Raw genomic sequence first — 14,178 nt, 5'->3', positions numbered from 1 at the left:
CTACTAATTGGGTGTGCGTAAAGCTAATTTAAATCAGAGCCAGCTTTTGCTGAAAAAATTTAATTTAATGTAATTAACAATAACAAAGAAACACCTGTTCTCATTTCACCCTGTGTCAGACTGAAAAAGCCACCCTTCTCCACTTGGTGAAGTTCTGTGCTTCCATCCATGTGGTTAATGCCTATGGCCTTACCTGCCCTTCCACCCATCCTATTTATTTATGACACAGCAGCTATTGCAGGAGGGCTGGGACATGGGATACCCTCACTCTGAAATTGCTTGCCTGGTTGTGGTCTGGCTGAATGCAATTGCAAAAGCTGCCCCTCCCATTCCCCATGGATGTGCCTGGGGGGTGGCACAGGGCTGCCAAGCCCAGCTGTCCCCTCTGGGGCAGGGACAAGGCTTGGGTTGAGGTGTGTTTGCATGCCAGGTGGCTTCTCACAGCCTTGCTGTTTGCAGGCTTTGCTGCTTGTGGAGGCAGCCAAGGCCCCCCACAGCCCAGCTTTTAGCACCAGCACAAAGTGTGAGACAGTCCCTGCCCAGGGAGGCTCCTTTGCAATAGAAAAAGGCAGATTGGAGTCACAGCCCAGAGCCTGAAACCGGAGAGGTGAGCCTGAGGGAAGCCTGAATGCTGGACCTGAAGCACAAAAAGCATCTCTGCTGCTGCCAGCAGACACCAGCCCAGTCCTGCCCCCCTGCAGGGCTGGGAAGGGACTGCCTGGGCCAGGCGGGAGGGCTGGGGGCTCTGCTGTCTCTCAGGGAACAGTGGGAAGCTCTCCAGGTCCCCCCAGTCCCAAGTGGCTCCAACTAATGCTCTCCTTGCCTTTTGCCCTCACAGAACAAAGTCAATTTTGTGGATGACAGTTTCCCCCCCGGGCCCAAGTCCGTGGGGTTCCCAGAAGGTGACAGCGTGCAGCAGCGGGTGAAGCAGTGGCTGCGGCCCCACGAGATCAACTGCAGCATCTTCAAGGACCAGTCAGTGAAGTGGTCAGTGTTCCGCACCCCGCGGCCCTCGGACATCCTGCAGGGACTGCTGGGAAACTGCTGGTAAGGGCGAGTGAGCCGGGCTGACACCCTCCTGCCCCTTCCCTCTTTCCCCCCTCTTCCTCCAGCTCCAGCTCGGCCCCCTCAGCCCTACTCAAACCCATTTATGCCCCCAGGCTGTAGCCCCATGCTCTGCCTCACCCCCTCCCAGCGCTGCGTGGCCGGGCAGCTCGTGCTGCCCGCCCGTGCTGCGCTGAGGCCGCCCCGCCTGCCCGGCAGGTTCCTGAGCGCCCTGGCCGTGCTGGCCGAGCGGCCGGAGCTGGTGGAGAGGGTGATGATCACCAGGACACTGTGCCCCGAGGGCGCCTACCAGGTGCGGCTGTGCAAGGATGGCACGTGGACCACGGTGCTGGTGGATGACATGCTGCCCTGTGACGAGTGCGGGTACCTGCTCTTCTCCCAGGTCAGTGCCACGGCAGGACGGGGGTGGGCGGTGCCCCAGGGCTCCGGGAGGCTCATCCCAGACTGTCCCAGGAGAGGCAGTGGGAAGAGGCACTGCTGGGGTTCATGCAAGGCCCCTACTTCGTGCTGCATTTAGAGTCATAGAGACACTAAGGTTGGAAAAGGTCCCAAGTCCAACCACTTGGGGCCACACAATCATCGAGTCCAACCACTGATTAAATACCCCTTGCCCACTAAACCATGCCACAAAGCACCACATTGACTTGTTTTCTAACACTCCTAGGGATGGGGACCCCACCAGTGCCCTGGACAGCCCGTTCCAATGCCTGACCACCTTTCATTAAAGAATTTTCCCGATATCCAAGCTAAACCTCCCTTGGTGCAACTTGAGTCTGTTTACTCTTGTCCTGTCCCTGTTTCCTGGGAGCAGAGCCCAACCCCCCTGGCTGTCCCCTCCTGTCAGGAGTTGTGCAGAGCCACAAGGTCCCCCCCTGAGCCTCCTTTTCTCCAGGCTGAGCACTGCCCCCAGCTCCCTCAGCCCCTCCTGGTGCTTCAGCCCCTTCCCATCTCCATTCCCTTCTCTCATGCTCTAGCCCTCTCTCTGCTCCAGCCCCTCAATGTCCTTCCTGTCACACCAGGTGCCATTGACCTTCTTGCCCACCTGGGCACATCTGACTCATGTTCAGCTGCTGCCAAGCAGCACTCCCAGGTCCTTTCCCAGCAGGTGCTTCCCAGCTGCCCCAAGCCTGGAGCTGCCAGGGCATGCTGTGACACAAATGGAAGATCCAGCACTGGTTGCACCCTGTTTGCAGCTCAGGACACTGCTCTTTACTGTGTCCTCAAAACGGCTGAACTCTTTGAGGCCATAATATCCATCTATTTAGACCCCTTTTGGCATTTCCCACGCTGCAGTGAAGAAGTTTCATTTACAGTTTCTTTTCCCTCACTCCTTGTGCCACAGCCACTTCACTTGCAGGGAAAGCCACCCTTATTCTTCATATAAAAGGAAAACACTTTAACCTGTGTTTTGCACTGCGAGAGACTGAGGGAAAGCTGTTTCTTTCCTCTGAGGGGAGGTCTGGCAGCTTGGCTCTGCCAGGGAAGGCCTGTGGAGAAGGAGGGGATGGCACATGGAGCAGCCTGTTCCCAGCCAGTGCCCAGTTGCTCTGAGCACGCTGGGGTGGCATCTGCTCGGGTCAGTGGAGCTCCCTCAGCCCCTCCAGGACATCACTCTGCCCTGCCCTGCCCTGCCTGGCAGACCCAGGGGCTCTTGCTGGGATCACGTCCATGAAGGAGACTGAGAACGTCTCTGTTGAAGCTCAGGGGGCAAAATCTGCCAAAGAAAACAAAGTACCACTGTCAGGAGGAGGCAGGGACTGGGACTGCTGGCTTGGATTTCGTTCTGCAAATCCAGTCCTCTGAGTTTTGAGACAGCCATGTCAGGACAGGACTCAAACTTCGGAGAAGGGAAGAAGTAGTATCCTCTCAGTAGACAGAGGATACCGATGCATTTCTTTGTTTCAGCATAAGATTTACCTGTCTTGGTTTTTACCTTTTCCTTCCATCTTTCATGAATTTCAAGTCTGCTTTTGGAGTTTTTTTAAGATTTTGGAGTTTTTTAAAGAAAACCATGTGGAGGTTTTCACATGGGCTGGACTTGCCTTGCCTCTGTTTCCAGGGGTATCTGAATCATGATGAGATTTTTCTGCTGAGTGTTCAGCTGTGGGAGTTGGATGTGGGGGATATAAAAGGAAAATCAGAGCTTTAAAAAGAAAAGAAAATCAGGCTCTTATCTGAGCTCCCTGGCTGTGGATCAGGCAGAAATAAACAACATGGATTTTATTCAGTGAGGGACCCAAAAACCAGCAAAAAGCACTTTTAAGCTCTCTTTATCTGTCAGAAAGAAATCTTCACTGCCCTCCTTTCCTCTGCCAGCTCTTGGCTGCCACCTGTGAGTCACACAGGCACAATGTACCAGTGATTTTCCCTGCTGCTCTCCAAGCACCGGATACCAAACCCCATCTGCTGGAAAAAAACTTGCATTTTGTAATTAGGCCTTGTAGTTACTCCCTGTGCTGGAGTAGAGGACTTTGCCAGTCCAAGTTTTTGGAGCTTGTCCTTGAAGCAGTGTCTGTGTTGCCTGGGTGGAATCCAATCAGTCCCGTGGCTGTGTGTGCTCCAGGGAGCCTCCTCTGCCAAAGGGGTGTTGGTTTGGGTTTGCAGAGGTGTGTGAGTTAAAGGCAGCTGTTCCAGATGTGCTCCACATCACAGAATCCTAAATGTCCTGAGTGGGAAGGGACCCACAAGGCTCATGAGTCCAACTCTTGGCCCTGCACAGGGCACCCCAACAATCCCACCTTGTGCCTGAGAGCGTTGTCCAAATGCTCCTTGAGCTCTGCAGCCTTGGTGTCCTCTTCCATTATTAAATGGTTCTAAGTTCAGGTTGAAGTGAGCAGAAGGGGCTCAGGGTGGGCACCCACCCTGCCAGTGTGATTGCTGGGCACCCCAGAGTGCAGTTCTGTCAGCACCCGGGCCTCTTGGATGTTCATTCCAGGACTTCTTCCCAAGGGGAATTGAACTCTGCAACCAAAACACTGAGCAAAGAGTGAACCCATGGCCAAGGGCACCAGCTCCTGGCATGGCCTTGCTGCTCCTGCCTCTCCAGCCCCAGGATGGCTGTCCCACCTCCTTCCCGGGGTGGTGATGTGTCCCTCCCTCTCTCTGCAGGCCCAGAGGAAGCAGCTGTGGGTGGCCCTCATTGAGAAGGCGCTGGCCAAGCTGCATGGTTCATACTTCGCCCTGCAGGCCGGGCGTGCCATCGAAGGCCTGGCCACGCTCACAGGGGCCCCCTGCGAGAGCCTGATGCTGCAGGTCAGCTCCACTAACCCTCGCGAGGAGCCCATTGACACCGACCTCATCTGGGCCAAAATGCTGAGTTCTAAGGAGGCTGGGTAAGACGAGGCAGGAGCAGGGACACTGGAGAGGGGGTGAGGGGGAACATTCTTGTCTTTAGAGGCTCAGGAGAGGGGTTACTGCATTAGCTGGGGCGGAGTCCACCACCCTTGCCACTCATCTGGAGCATTGGTGGAGCTCCCACTCGAAGCTCTAAGAAATTATTTCTCCTGTGAGTGATTCTCATATGAAATTAAGAGCCTGGTGAACTTCCCCTGCACATCACTGTTGTCTTGCAGGACTTAGGAAGTTGCACTAAGCCCACTTGCTTTGCTTTGAGCTTTTCTGTTGTGTGAATGCTTGACCCTGCCCGTGTCTCCCACCCGTACGTGACATCTTTGCTAATGACACCTGGCTAGCTCTGGTCTAGAGGGGGCACAGCCAAAGCAGAGACCTCCTGCTCATCACTTGGGCAGGAGGGCAGCGGGGTTGGCTGAAGGCTGGGGTATGTGGCCACATGGATGGATAGCACATGGTGTCCCCCTAAACCTGCCCCAAATAGTGTCCTCGCCCCTGCCAGCTTGTCTAGCTGATGGACCACTTTCCTTTCTCCATGGCTTTCTGCCAACCAGCAGAAGTGGGCAGGACCCTGGGACCTGGTAGAAGTCGGGGGAGGTTTGGGGCAAAACTTCCCAGTGCAAAGCAGCTCTCCTTGGAGCCTGGGCTCAGCATGCATGTGGGCAAGGGGAGGGAGCTCTGGCCAGCAGGGCTGGGCACTGCCTGGGGAGTGTTGTTGATCCCAACAGTGTTGTTGCAGAGAGGGAGCATCCAGGAGCCTCCTGGGAGGAAGCTGTCCCATGCCTTGTGATAGGGATGAGCTTCCCCCACGGCAGGCCTGGCAGGACCCCGAGGGTTTGCTGTCCCCGTGCAGGTTCCTCATGGGCGCGTCCTGCGGCGGAGGCAACATGAAGGTGGATGATGTGGCCTACGAGAGCATGGGGCTCCGACCCCGGCATGCCTATTCCATCCTGGACGTGCGGGATGTCCAGGGCTTCAGGTGAGCTCAGGCTGCAGCCTGCCATGCCACTGCAGCTGCTCCTGCCAGCAGACCCAGCAGAAAACCTGGGGACAGATAACTGAGGACATGGTGAACAAGACCTTGGGGACTCTTTGGTGTCCCATCCTCATGGCCAGCAAGGATGACACCATCCTAGGGTGTCACATAAATGCTGTTATTATATGAGCTGTCCTTGCCTGGTGCTGCCTCCGTGTCCAGGGGTGGAATGTTTCACCTGGTCTCACAAGACACAGAGGACTGAGTTGAGCTCTCACTTTGGTGAGGTGCTCAGAGCATATTGCTCACCTTTGAATGGAAGGGGGATAGAAATAGGTGCCATCCTGACAGCTGGCTGCTGTAGGAAGCTGTATTTTCAGCCACTCTCAGCAGCCTCTCCCCTGCTGAGCTTCTTCGCCACAGCACCTGGCTGAGCCTCTTTGGGCAGGGAAGGGCAGAGGGGGCAGCAGCTGGACCAGAACTGCATGACAGGGACATCTGGGGCCATAACCTGGGCAACACATTAGTTCTGGGATGCTGTGAGTGCTTTGTAAGGCAGGAGTGACAGGGTGTCCTTTGTGGGGGGCAGGCTGGGTCTCCCCTCCCTCCTGGGTCTCTGATTTTTCCCCTTCCTCCAGGTTACTGCGTCTCCGGAATCCCTGGGGCCGCTTCTCCTGGAATGGCAGCTGGTCGGACGAGTGGCCGCACTGGCCACTCCCTCTGCGCCACGACCTGATGCCCCATGGCAGCAGCGAGGGCGTCTTCTGGATGGAGTACAGCGACTTCATCAAGTATGGCACCACCAGAGCGGAGCTGTGGGGCAGGGAACAGGGCAGGAATGGAAAACGGGACATGGGGTCATGATGGGGCAGGTGGGACCGGTCATCCCTAGGGAATGTGGGTGTCCTGCAGCATGCAGTGTGCCCTGTTGGGACTGAGCCCGGCTTCCCCACAGGTATTTTGACTCCGTGGATATCTGCAAACTCCATTCGGACTGGCACGAGGTGCGTGTGCAGGGCATGTTCCCCAACAAGGCCAATGGGCCGGTGACAGTGACATCACTGACAGTGTTGGAACGCGCAGCTCTGGAGTTTGCTCTCTTCCAGGAGGGCAGCAGGTGAGCTGGGCAGAGCAGTGAAACTGAGGGGGCTCAGCTTGGAGAAAAGGAGGCTCAGAGGGGGCCTTCTGGCTCTGCACAGCTCTCTGACAGGAGAGTGCAGCCAGGTAGGGGTCAGGCTCTGCTTTCAGACAGGACAAGGGTAAACGGCCTGAAGTTGCACCAGGGGAGGTTTAGTTTGGATATTGGGGAAATTTTCTTCACTGAAAGGGTGCTCAGGCCCTGGCACAGCTGCCCAGGGTGGTGATGGAGTCCCGATTCCTGGAAGGACTTAAAAACCTTATGGATGTAGCACTTGGGGACATGGGTTAGTGGTGACCTTGGCAGTGCTGGGTTAATGGTTGGTTAATGGTCTTCATGATTTTAGAGGACTTACCCAACATTAATGATTGCACAGTTCTATGGTTCTGTGGACCCAGAAGAAATCTAAACACATTGACATCTCACCACATGGCATCCCTCGGGGTCACAGAGCTCAGGGATGGGTCCCCATCATCATCTCTCCAAATCTTGGGAACTGCTCATGTTTATCTGGAACCCAGCTCCTGAATGCAAGGCTGGTTCCTGGGGCTGGATATCTGGGGCAGTGGGATAGCTGTTTCCCGGATCTGCTGCCTGTGTCTTGGGTGATGTGTGACCCTTCCTCCCTGACACAGGAGGTCGGACACAGTGGACAGCCACTTGCTGGACTTGTGCATCATGGTTTTCCGGGCCACCTTCACCAGTGGGAACAAGCTGAGCCTGGGCCGGCTGATGGCCCACAGCAAGCGAGCCGTCAAGAAGTTCGTCAACTGCGACGTGATGCTGGAGCCGGGCGAATACGCCGTCGTGTGCTGTGCCTTCAACCACTGGAGCGCTGCCCTGGCCGGCCCTGCTGCCCAGGGTGAGGGGATGGAGGGGTCCTGGGGGAGGGAGAGGTGCCAAAGCCCTCGGTCCTCCTCATGGGGACCTTCTTGAGGGTGGAGGTTGCCTGTTTGATGGTGCACACGCATCAACCCTGGAGCACCATGCTCCTGGGGATTGTGGGCTTGGTGATAGTTCCCTGATCCCTGTTCCTTTGGGCGTCTCTGCAGCTTCCAGTCCCACCAGCAGCCGACCAGCCGCTGATTATTCCAGCTACATCCTGGCTATCTACAGCTCCCGCCTGGTGATGGTGGAGCAGGTGGAGGCACAGCCCACCACGCTGGCAGATGCCATCATCCTGCTGACCGAGAACAAGGGCGAGCGCCACGAGGTGGGTGGGGGGCACAGGGTGGGGGCTGCAGTGGGGAGAGGGGTGATGCTGCCAGAGGGAGCCTGGACCTGTGGGGCCCTTGGGCAGGGGTTGGGCAGGGCTGTGCCAGCTTTGGCTGCCACCCGTGGATGCCCACCCCCTTTGTTCCTTGGGGCAGCATGGGGCACCCCAGCAGATGGGCTGCCTTTGGCTAGAGTGGAAGATGCCAGTGCAGGGGTTTTGATTCGGGGACAAGGGTGCCCAGGGGATTCATCCCCTTCCCTGCTGTCTGCCCCAGGGCCGTGAGGGGATGACCTGCTACTACCTGACCCACGGCTGGGCAGGGCTCATCGTGGTGGTGGAGAACCGGCACCCCAAGTCCTACCTGCACGTGCAGTGCGACTGCACCGACAGCTTCAACGTGGTGTCCACGCGCGGCAGCCTCAAGACACAGGACAGCGTCCCCCCCCTGCACAGGTCTGGGGTAGGCAGGGGTGGGTCACGGGGGCTGCCATGGGGCTGGCTTGAGGCTGGGAGAAAGGCAGAGCCAGGGCTGGCAGGGAGGCATGACAGGGTGGGATTCCTGGGACAGAGGTGGGATTGCCAGGGCAAAGGTGGGATTGTCGGGACAAAGGTGGGATTCCTGGGGCAGAGATGGGATTGCCAGGACAGGTAGGATTGCTGGGGCAGAGGTGGCATTGCAGGGGTGGAAGCTGCTGCCCTGAGCCCGTGGCTCTCTCCACAGGCAGGTGTTGGTGATCCTGTCCCAGCTGGAGGGTAACGCCGGCTTCTCCATCACGCACCGCCTGGCGCACCGCAAAGCCACCCAGGCCTTCCTCAATGACTGGATGCTGACGAAGGGCACTCACAACCCGCTGCTCACGCCCGAGGTCGCTGGGCTGCATGGCCCCCGGCCCCTATGACGAAGAGCCTCCCCTTCCCCGCCCTGCTGCCCCATTCCTGTCACCGAGCCTCTGGCCCGGAGTGCCCCCCGAGCCACCAGCGCTGAGCTGTGGGGCAGAGCTGGAGTGGCAGCCCCAGCACTTTGCCCCACGCCGCGGGGCAAAGTTCTCAGGGCCAGCACCAGCCCTGCCTGCTGCCCTGGCACTGCTGCCCCCGCGCACTTTACAAGGAGCAGCTGGGGGCACGGGGCCATCTCAGGATCCCACCTGCCCTGGTCCTGTGCTGGGCCCGGTGCCCTCTGCCCGCCCCGGGGACTGTGGGAGAGGGAGGGGCTGGAGGTTGCTGTCAAGACCCTTCCCAGGCACCACGCTCAGGACTCTGCCCCTTCCTGTGGCGCCAGGGCACTGGCGCTGCAAAAAGCAGAATATACCTCTGATGTCTGTCCGTCTGTGTGAACCTCCATCTGTCCCCAGGCCCTTCCTGCTGTCTTGTTGCCCCCTTTGTCTGCTGCCAGGACCAGCGTGGTGCTGAGGTTGGGCTGGGGGGTGCCAGGGTCACACTGCCATGGTGCCACCCATGCCAGGGACCCGCCACCCATCCTGGGTGCTGGGGCTGGCAGGGAGAGGGCACAGGGGTGTTGCAGAAAGCTGCTGCTGAGGGGGTTTTGCTGTAATTGGGGTGAAACTCACCACTTCCTGCTCGGCTCCGGGTGGGGAGCGGGGCCTTGGGGTGCTGCTGGCGGGGGCTGCGGCCCAGGGCTGCTCTCCCTGTCACACAAGTGTTACTATGCAAAGGCGGCCGGTGGGAGCAGTGCCTGGAGAGAAGCCATGGCCCGAGCTGGGCTCAGTCCCCTGGCACTGCCCTGTGGGCCCCCCCTGTGCCCCATGGAGGGAGGGTGGGCAGCAGGTACAGACCCGGGGTCAGGGAGCAGTTCCCTGGAGTTACCACGAGTCCATGTGCTGGGGAGCGGGTGGTTTTGGGGGTGAAGCAGAGAGCCCCCTCCTCCAGAGCCCGAGTGCTGTGGGAGGCAGTGAGCACAAAGCAAAGGCTGCACCTCAGGGTGCTGCTGGCCTGGTGGGTGCTCCGAGGTGGGGTCTGATCCTGGGGGGAGCTGCACCCCACGTTTTCAGGGCATTGTGGCTCTCTGACTTGACGTGTGTGTGTGTGTGTGTGTGTGTGTGTCTGTCTGTTTTGGGGGTTCCCCTGTGTACCATCTCCTTCCTGAGCTGTGTGGACTTACAGCTGAGGGGGGCGATGGGCAATGCTGGACCCTGTTCTGACAGGGACCGTGCTGGGGGGTCCTGCACCCCAAATCCTGCACCCCAAACCCTGCACCAGCAGCTGGGCTGGGCAGGGGGTGCAGGGCTCTGCCCCTCTTTGTCCCCCAGGGATTTGGGGTGGCAGGGGGGGTGGGTTGCCCTGGCACCCTCCCAGCCCCCCCAGCTGGGGCTGCTGAGCCAAGCTCTGTCTGTACTTCTGTTTGTTGATCTGTTTTCTCTCTTTCCAGCTCCTTCCTCCTTGGGATGATTTGTCCTTCACTTTTTTTTCTCCTCTCTCTTTCTGTCTTTCTGAGCTGTGAATATTTTTAACCCTGTAAATACTGTCCAGCTCTTCAGAATCATAGGATATTTTATCAATTGTAAATCAGATCAGTAATCCCTGTATGATATGAATTATCCATGGGCGGTTTTCAAACTCAGGTTCTGACGGACCAAATAAAGTTTTGTTTTTTACTGAAGCTGCCTGGTTTTGCTGTGGAAGAGATGAAAGAGATGAGTGGGCTGGTTTGGGGTCAAAGCAATGGGTCTTGAAGGCATTTCTGTGGAGCAGTGACAGCCGGTGCTGGGTGGAGAGCTGAGCACCAATAAAAGGGGAATTTGAAGTCTTCCCGCACTTGGGGGTGGGGGAGCGCAGAGAGGGGCGGAAATAAAGCAAAACAGAAGCAAAATCCAGAAATTCCCATAAAATGAGCGGTGTTTTCCCGCAGGGCCGAGCAGGGCTGTGCCGTGGCCGGGAGAGGGCACCCACAATCCGCGTGGATGCTCTCCCGCTCGTGCCTCAGTTTCTCCACCCGTTCCATGCCGGGCGGCGCGATGGCCGTGCCCGCTGCATGCCCGGCACCGTGCCCAGGCTGGGGATGCAGGAGCAGCTCCCTTCTCGCAGCATCCAGGGCAGCACCCCTGCTCCCTGCCGTGCCTTTGTCCGGCGGCGGGGCCGCCTGGCGCGGGGAGAACTTTCCGGCTGAGCGGAGGCGGCCGGCTGCCAGCCCGCTCTCGCCCGGGGTGGGCACCTTGAGACCAGTAGGGAGAGACAGAAGGAGAGGATTTCGCTCTTTCTTACAGCAACTTGTAATAGATTTTTCCGGGCGAAACATCTTTGCATTCAGGAGGCCCTGTCACAAGCCATCAGCCTCAGCCAGGGAGAAACAGATGGAGAGTTAATTTTGGCGGGGAGGGCACTGCCACGCTCCCTCCTCTCCCTCAGTCTGTTCAGGGAGAGGAGCCGGGTTTAACCCTCGCGGCCGTGCAGCCCCTCGCTGTCGCCTCCTGGCGATCCCGGGGGACTGTGGGGCCACCACGGGTCCCCCCTCCCCGTTCTGTGCTGCTCAGTGCCAAGGACGCGCCGGGACATCTCAGCGCAGTGACGTGGTGGTGGCTCTTGTCGTGATGACCAGCCCAGGTGGGTGATCGTGTCCTGCCCTCCCACGGCCACGGCTTCACGTCCTGGCGAGCCCCGTGCCTGCCAACGCACTGGGAGCAAATCCTGCCATGGCAGGAGCTTGGCACGGCAGTGCCCGGTGCAGCCGGGGACACTTGGGTGGGCTGGTGGCAGAGGGGATGCCATCTCCCAGGAGAAGGCGCGTGCGCGGCACTGAGGGTGATGATTCAGTCTGGACACTTTGGGAGCCCTCAGAACACCCCCAACATCACAGATGGGGCCGAGAGCTGCGGTGTAGCCATGGAAGGAGAGGAGGTGAAATCAAATCCTAATTGTGCCCAATTCCCAAGGGCTGAGGCAGCGTTAACTGCTTCATAATTACAAATAATTGTGTGGCAAAAGATAAAATTGTGTTTGACACATCAGCTCTGGAGGAGGGTGTTGCTTCGTCAGGAAATTTGTCATCCTCTGGCTCTGTCAGTCTTAAGCCTGAGGTCTGAAGGGGGAGATGGAGATGGGCAGAGGGAGCAACGGGTCAAGGGAAGGATGGACGGAAGGGAAGGATGGACAGCAGGACACTGTGGAGGGGAGATGGAGGAGGAGTGCTGTCGCACCAAGCTGTGTGAAGAACAGAGGCACAGGTGTGACAACTGAGGCAGGGAGCAGGCAGGGGCTGTCCCACTGCCCTGGCATGGCTGTCACTCCTCACCCAAGGGTCTGCGGCTGCAAAAATGGCAGGACAAGTCACCCCAGGGGTGTCCACACACCAGCTCATCTGGTGGGACAGCATGAGCACGGCTGACTGCCAGGGCCATGTGAGCCCACCCCACTGCTGCTGCTGTCCCACTGGTCCCCTCCAGCCGCAGGGCTGGTGCTGCTCCTCCCTGGGCACACACGAGGATGCTCGGGCAGATGAAGGTGAAGGGTGGGCAGGCCCTGGCACAGGGTGCCCAGAGAAGCTGTGGCTGCCCCTGGATCCCAGTGGCAGTGGCAGTGTTCCAGGCCAGGTTGGATGGAGCTTGGAGCAGCCTTGGTGCAGCCACAGTGGAAGGTGTCCCTGCCCACAGCAGGGGGTGGAATGGGATGGGCTTTGATGTTCCTTCCATCCCAAACCAGCCTGGGATTCTCTGAGGCAGCCACCGTCTCATCAGCACGGTCACCGGCCCTTGACCTGCTGAGCCCGGGGAAATCCCCCGGAGGCAGAGGTGGGAACGGGGACCTTGCTGTGGGATCCGGCCGGGCTCTGGCCGCCCATCAGGCCCTGTTCGGGAGGGGGCATGTCAGGGAGCGAGGGCTCCAACGCTCTCTGTGATTCACTCTGACTATAATGGGAGCTGCTGGTGAATATTTTATGGCTCCCACAGGGCAGATAGAACATATTGTGCATTTTACGCCACAAATCTCCGCCTGGAGACAGAGGGAAGCTTAAAAAAGAGCAGCACCAGCGCTGCGCTGGGTTGAGGGGGGCAGAGCTGCAGCGCCGGTGACAGCGTGAGCATCGCAGGGGTGTTGTCGCCCACCTCCATCACCCTCCCGGGGGTGCCGATGGGTGCCCTGAGCCCAGCACCGGCCCGGGCACGGGGGATGCTTTGCGGCCGCAGGACCAGGCTGCGGTGGGTGGCTGCGGCGGCTGCGGCCGCTGCCCCGGGCCAGGCCCGGCAGCTCTGCGGCTCTGCGGCGCAGGCGGAGTGCTTTGCCCGGGGCTGAGCCCTGCAGGAGGGTCCCTGCCTGCGCCCCGGCCTGCCTTCCCCTTCGTCAATAATGCAGCCGCTGCCCCGGGCGCCCGCCGGCGCTGCCCGCAATAATGCATCGGGATGCGAGCGGCCCCCTCGTCATCCTCCGCCGCGTCCCGCGCTCTGCCAGGAGCTGCCGAGCCACGGAGGAGCGCTCACCTTCACCGGCACCAGCCGCTGTTTCTGGCCGGCCGGCAGGCACAGGGACGGGGGTCCCTGCAGGCAGCCCCATCCCCGCGCCGGTGCCCCCGGAGGGAGCGGGCGCCGCTGGGGCCAGAGCTCCCTCCCAGAAGGACACAGGGCACGGTCACCACTGGCACCATGTGCCAGCAGGGAGGCTCGGGCTGGGACCCCCAGCCTTGCTGAAGAGCCGGGCGTGCACGGGTGAGCTCTGGGTGCCCGGGTGCTCATCCCGCTCCCCTCGAGCACGCTCCATGCCAGGCAGGGAAGCATTACAGATCCTGCAGCTGCCTGCACCCACCTGGGCTGGGCTGGAGCGGGGGGAGACACCTCGGACCACTGCAGCAGCGGGAAAGAGGAGGAGGAGGAGGATACAGGCACAGGCACCAGTGGGTCAGGGCCAGCCCACGGCTGCCGCTGTAGGTGGCGAGGGGCCCTTTATCCTCCCACCCCAGAGACCCCCAGCTCCCCCCCAGCCACCAGCCAGTGGGGTGACCACCTGATGCTTGGGGTCAGTTTCTTCCTCCTTCAGATGAGGGAGAAAGCCCCCGAGATCTGTGTCAAGCCCAGGCTACCTAGAGAGCAGTCCCCAGTCCCCCGACACTGCCGTGCAGGTTCGGAGGGCACAAGCAGCCACCAGAGGGGACCAGCCTGTGCCTCAGCGGCACCACGGACCCGCCACCTCCCGCGTCCCCAGCTCCGATAGGTGAGCAGAGCCCTCCAATATCCCCCGCTTCCGAATTGGGACACGGCAGAGCTGCAGAGGCGGGGTGGAGCTGCGCTGGGGTGCTCACCTAGGGCTCACGGTGGCACGTGGCTGGGTGGCTTCACAGCAGGGCTGCCATGGCATCTTAGGGTGCCACGCCGTCCCTCGGCTGGGTTTCCCCAGGGATGAGACTCAGGGAGTCACCCGGACAGACAGGAGGAAAGAGAAGATTTTGCCGGGATGAAGAGGAAGACCCCATCCCAGGACGGCTCCTCT

General features: G+C 59.6%; 1 protein-coding gene across 5 annotated transcripts in view; it reads left to right on the top strand.

Annotated features, from left to right (window-relative positions):
• CAPN15 (calpain 15) overlaps nt 1-10,363 on the top strand; it is a 56,463-nt gene extending 46,100 nt beyond the window's left edge. For 4 of the 5 annotated variants that reach the window (XM_053957624.1, XM_053957620.1, XM_053957622.1 and 1 more), the window contains 10 exons: nt 839-1,047; nt 1,264-1,447; nt 4,174-4,397; nt 5,270-5,395; nt 6,031-6,183; nt 6,348-6,509; nt 7,166-7,392; nt 7,583-7,743; nt 8,021-8,199; nt 8,468-10,363. In XM_053957624.1, coding sequence (XP_053813599.1) covers nt 839-1,047; nt 1,264-1,447; nt 4,174-4,397; nt 5,270-5,395; nt 6,031-6,183; nt 6,348-6,509; nt 7,166-7,392; nt 7,583-7,743; nt 8,021-8,199; nt 8,468-8,645 — 1,803 coding nt within the window. In that variant the 3' untranslated portion in view covers nt 8,646-10,363. Of the gene's footprint in view, nt 1-838; nt 1,048-1,263; nt 1,448-4,173; nt 4,398-5,269; nt 5,396-6,030; nt 6,184-6,347; nt 6,510-7,165; nt 7,393-7,582; nt 7,744-8,020; nt 8,207-8,467 lie in introns of all 5 variants that reach the window. The other variant, XM_053957623.1, reaches the window with a different exon arrangement.
• Nucleotides 10,364-14,178: the final 3,815 nt, after the last annotated feature.

Source organism: Vidua chalybeata, chromosome 16 (genome assembly GCF_026979565.1).
Source record: "Vidua chalybeata isolate OUT-0048 chromosome 16, bVidCha1 merged haplotype, whole genome shotgun sequence".
Taxonomy (NCBI): domain Eukaryota; kingdom Metazoa; phylum Chordata; class Aves; order Passeriformes; family Viduidae; genus Vidua; species Vidua chalybeata.
Note: the sequence above shows the minus strand (reverse complement) of the source record. Positions and strands in the feature narration are given on the sequence as shown.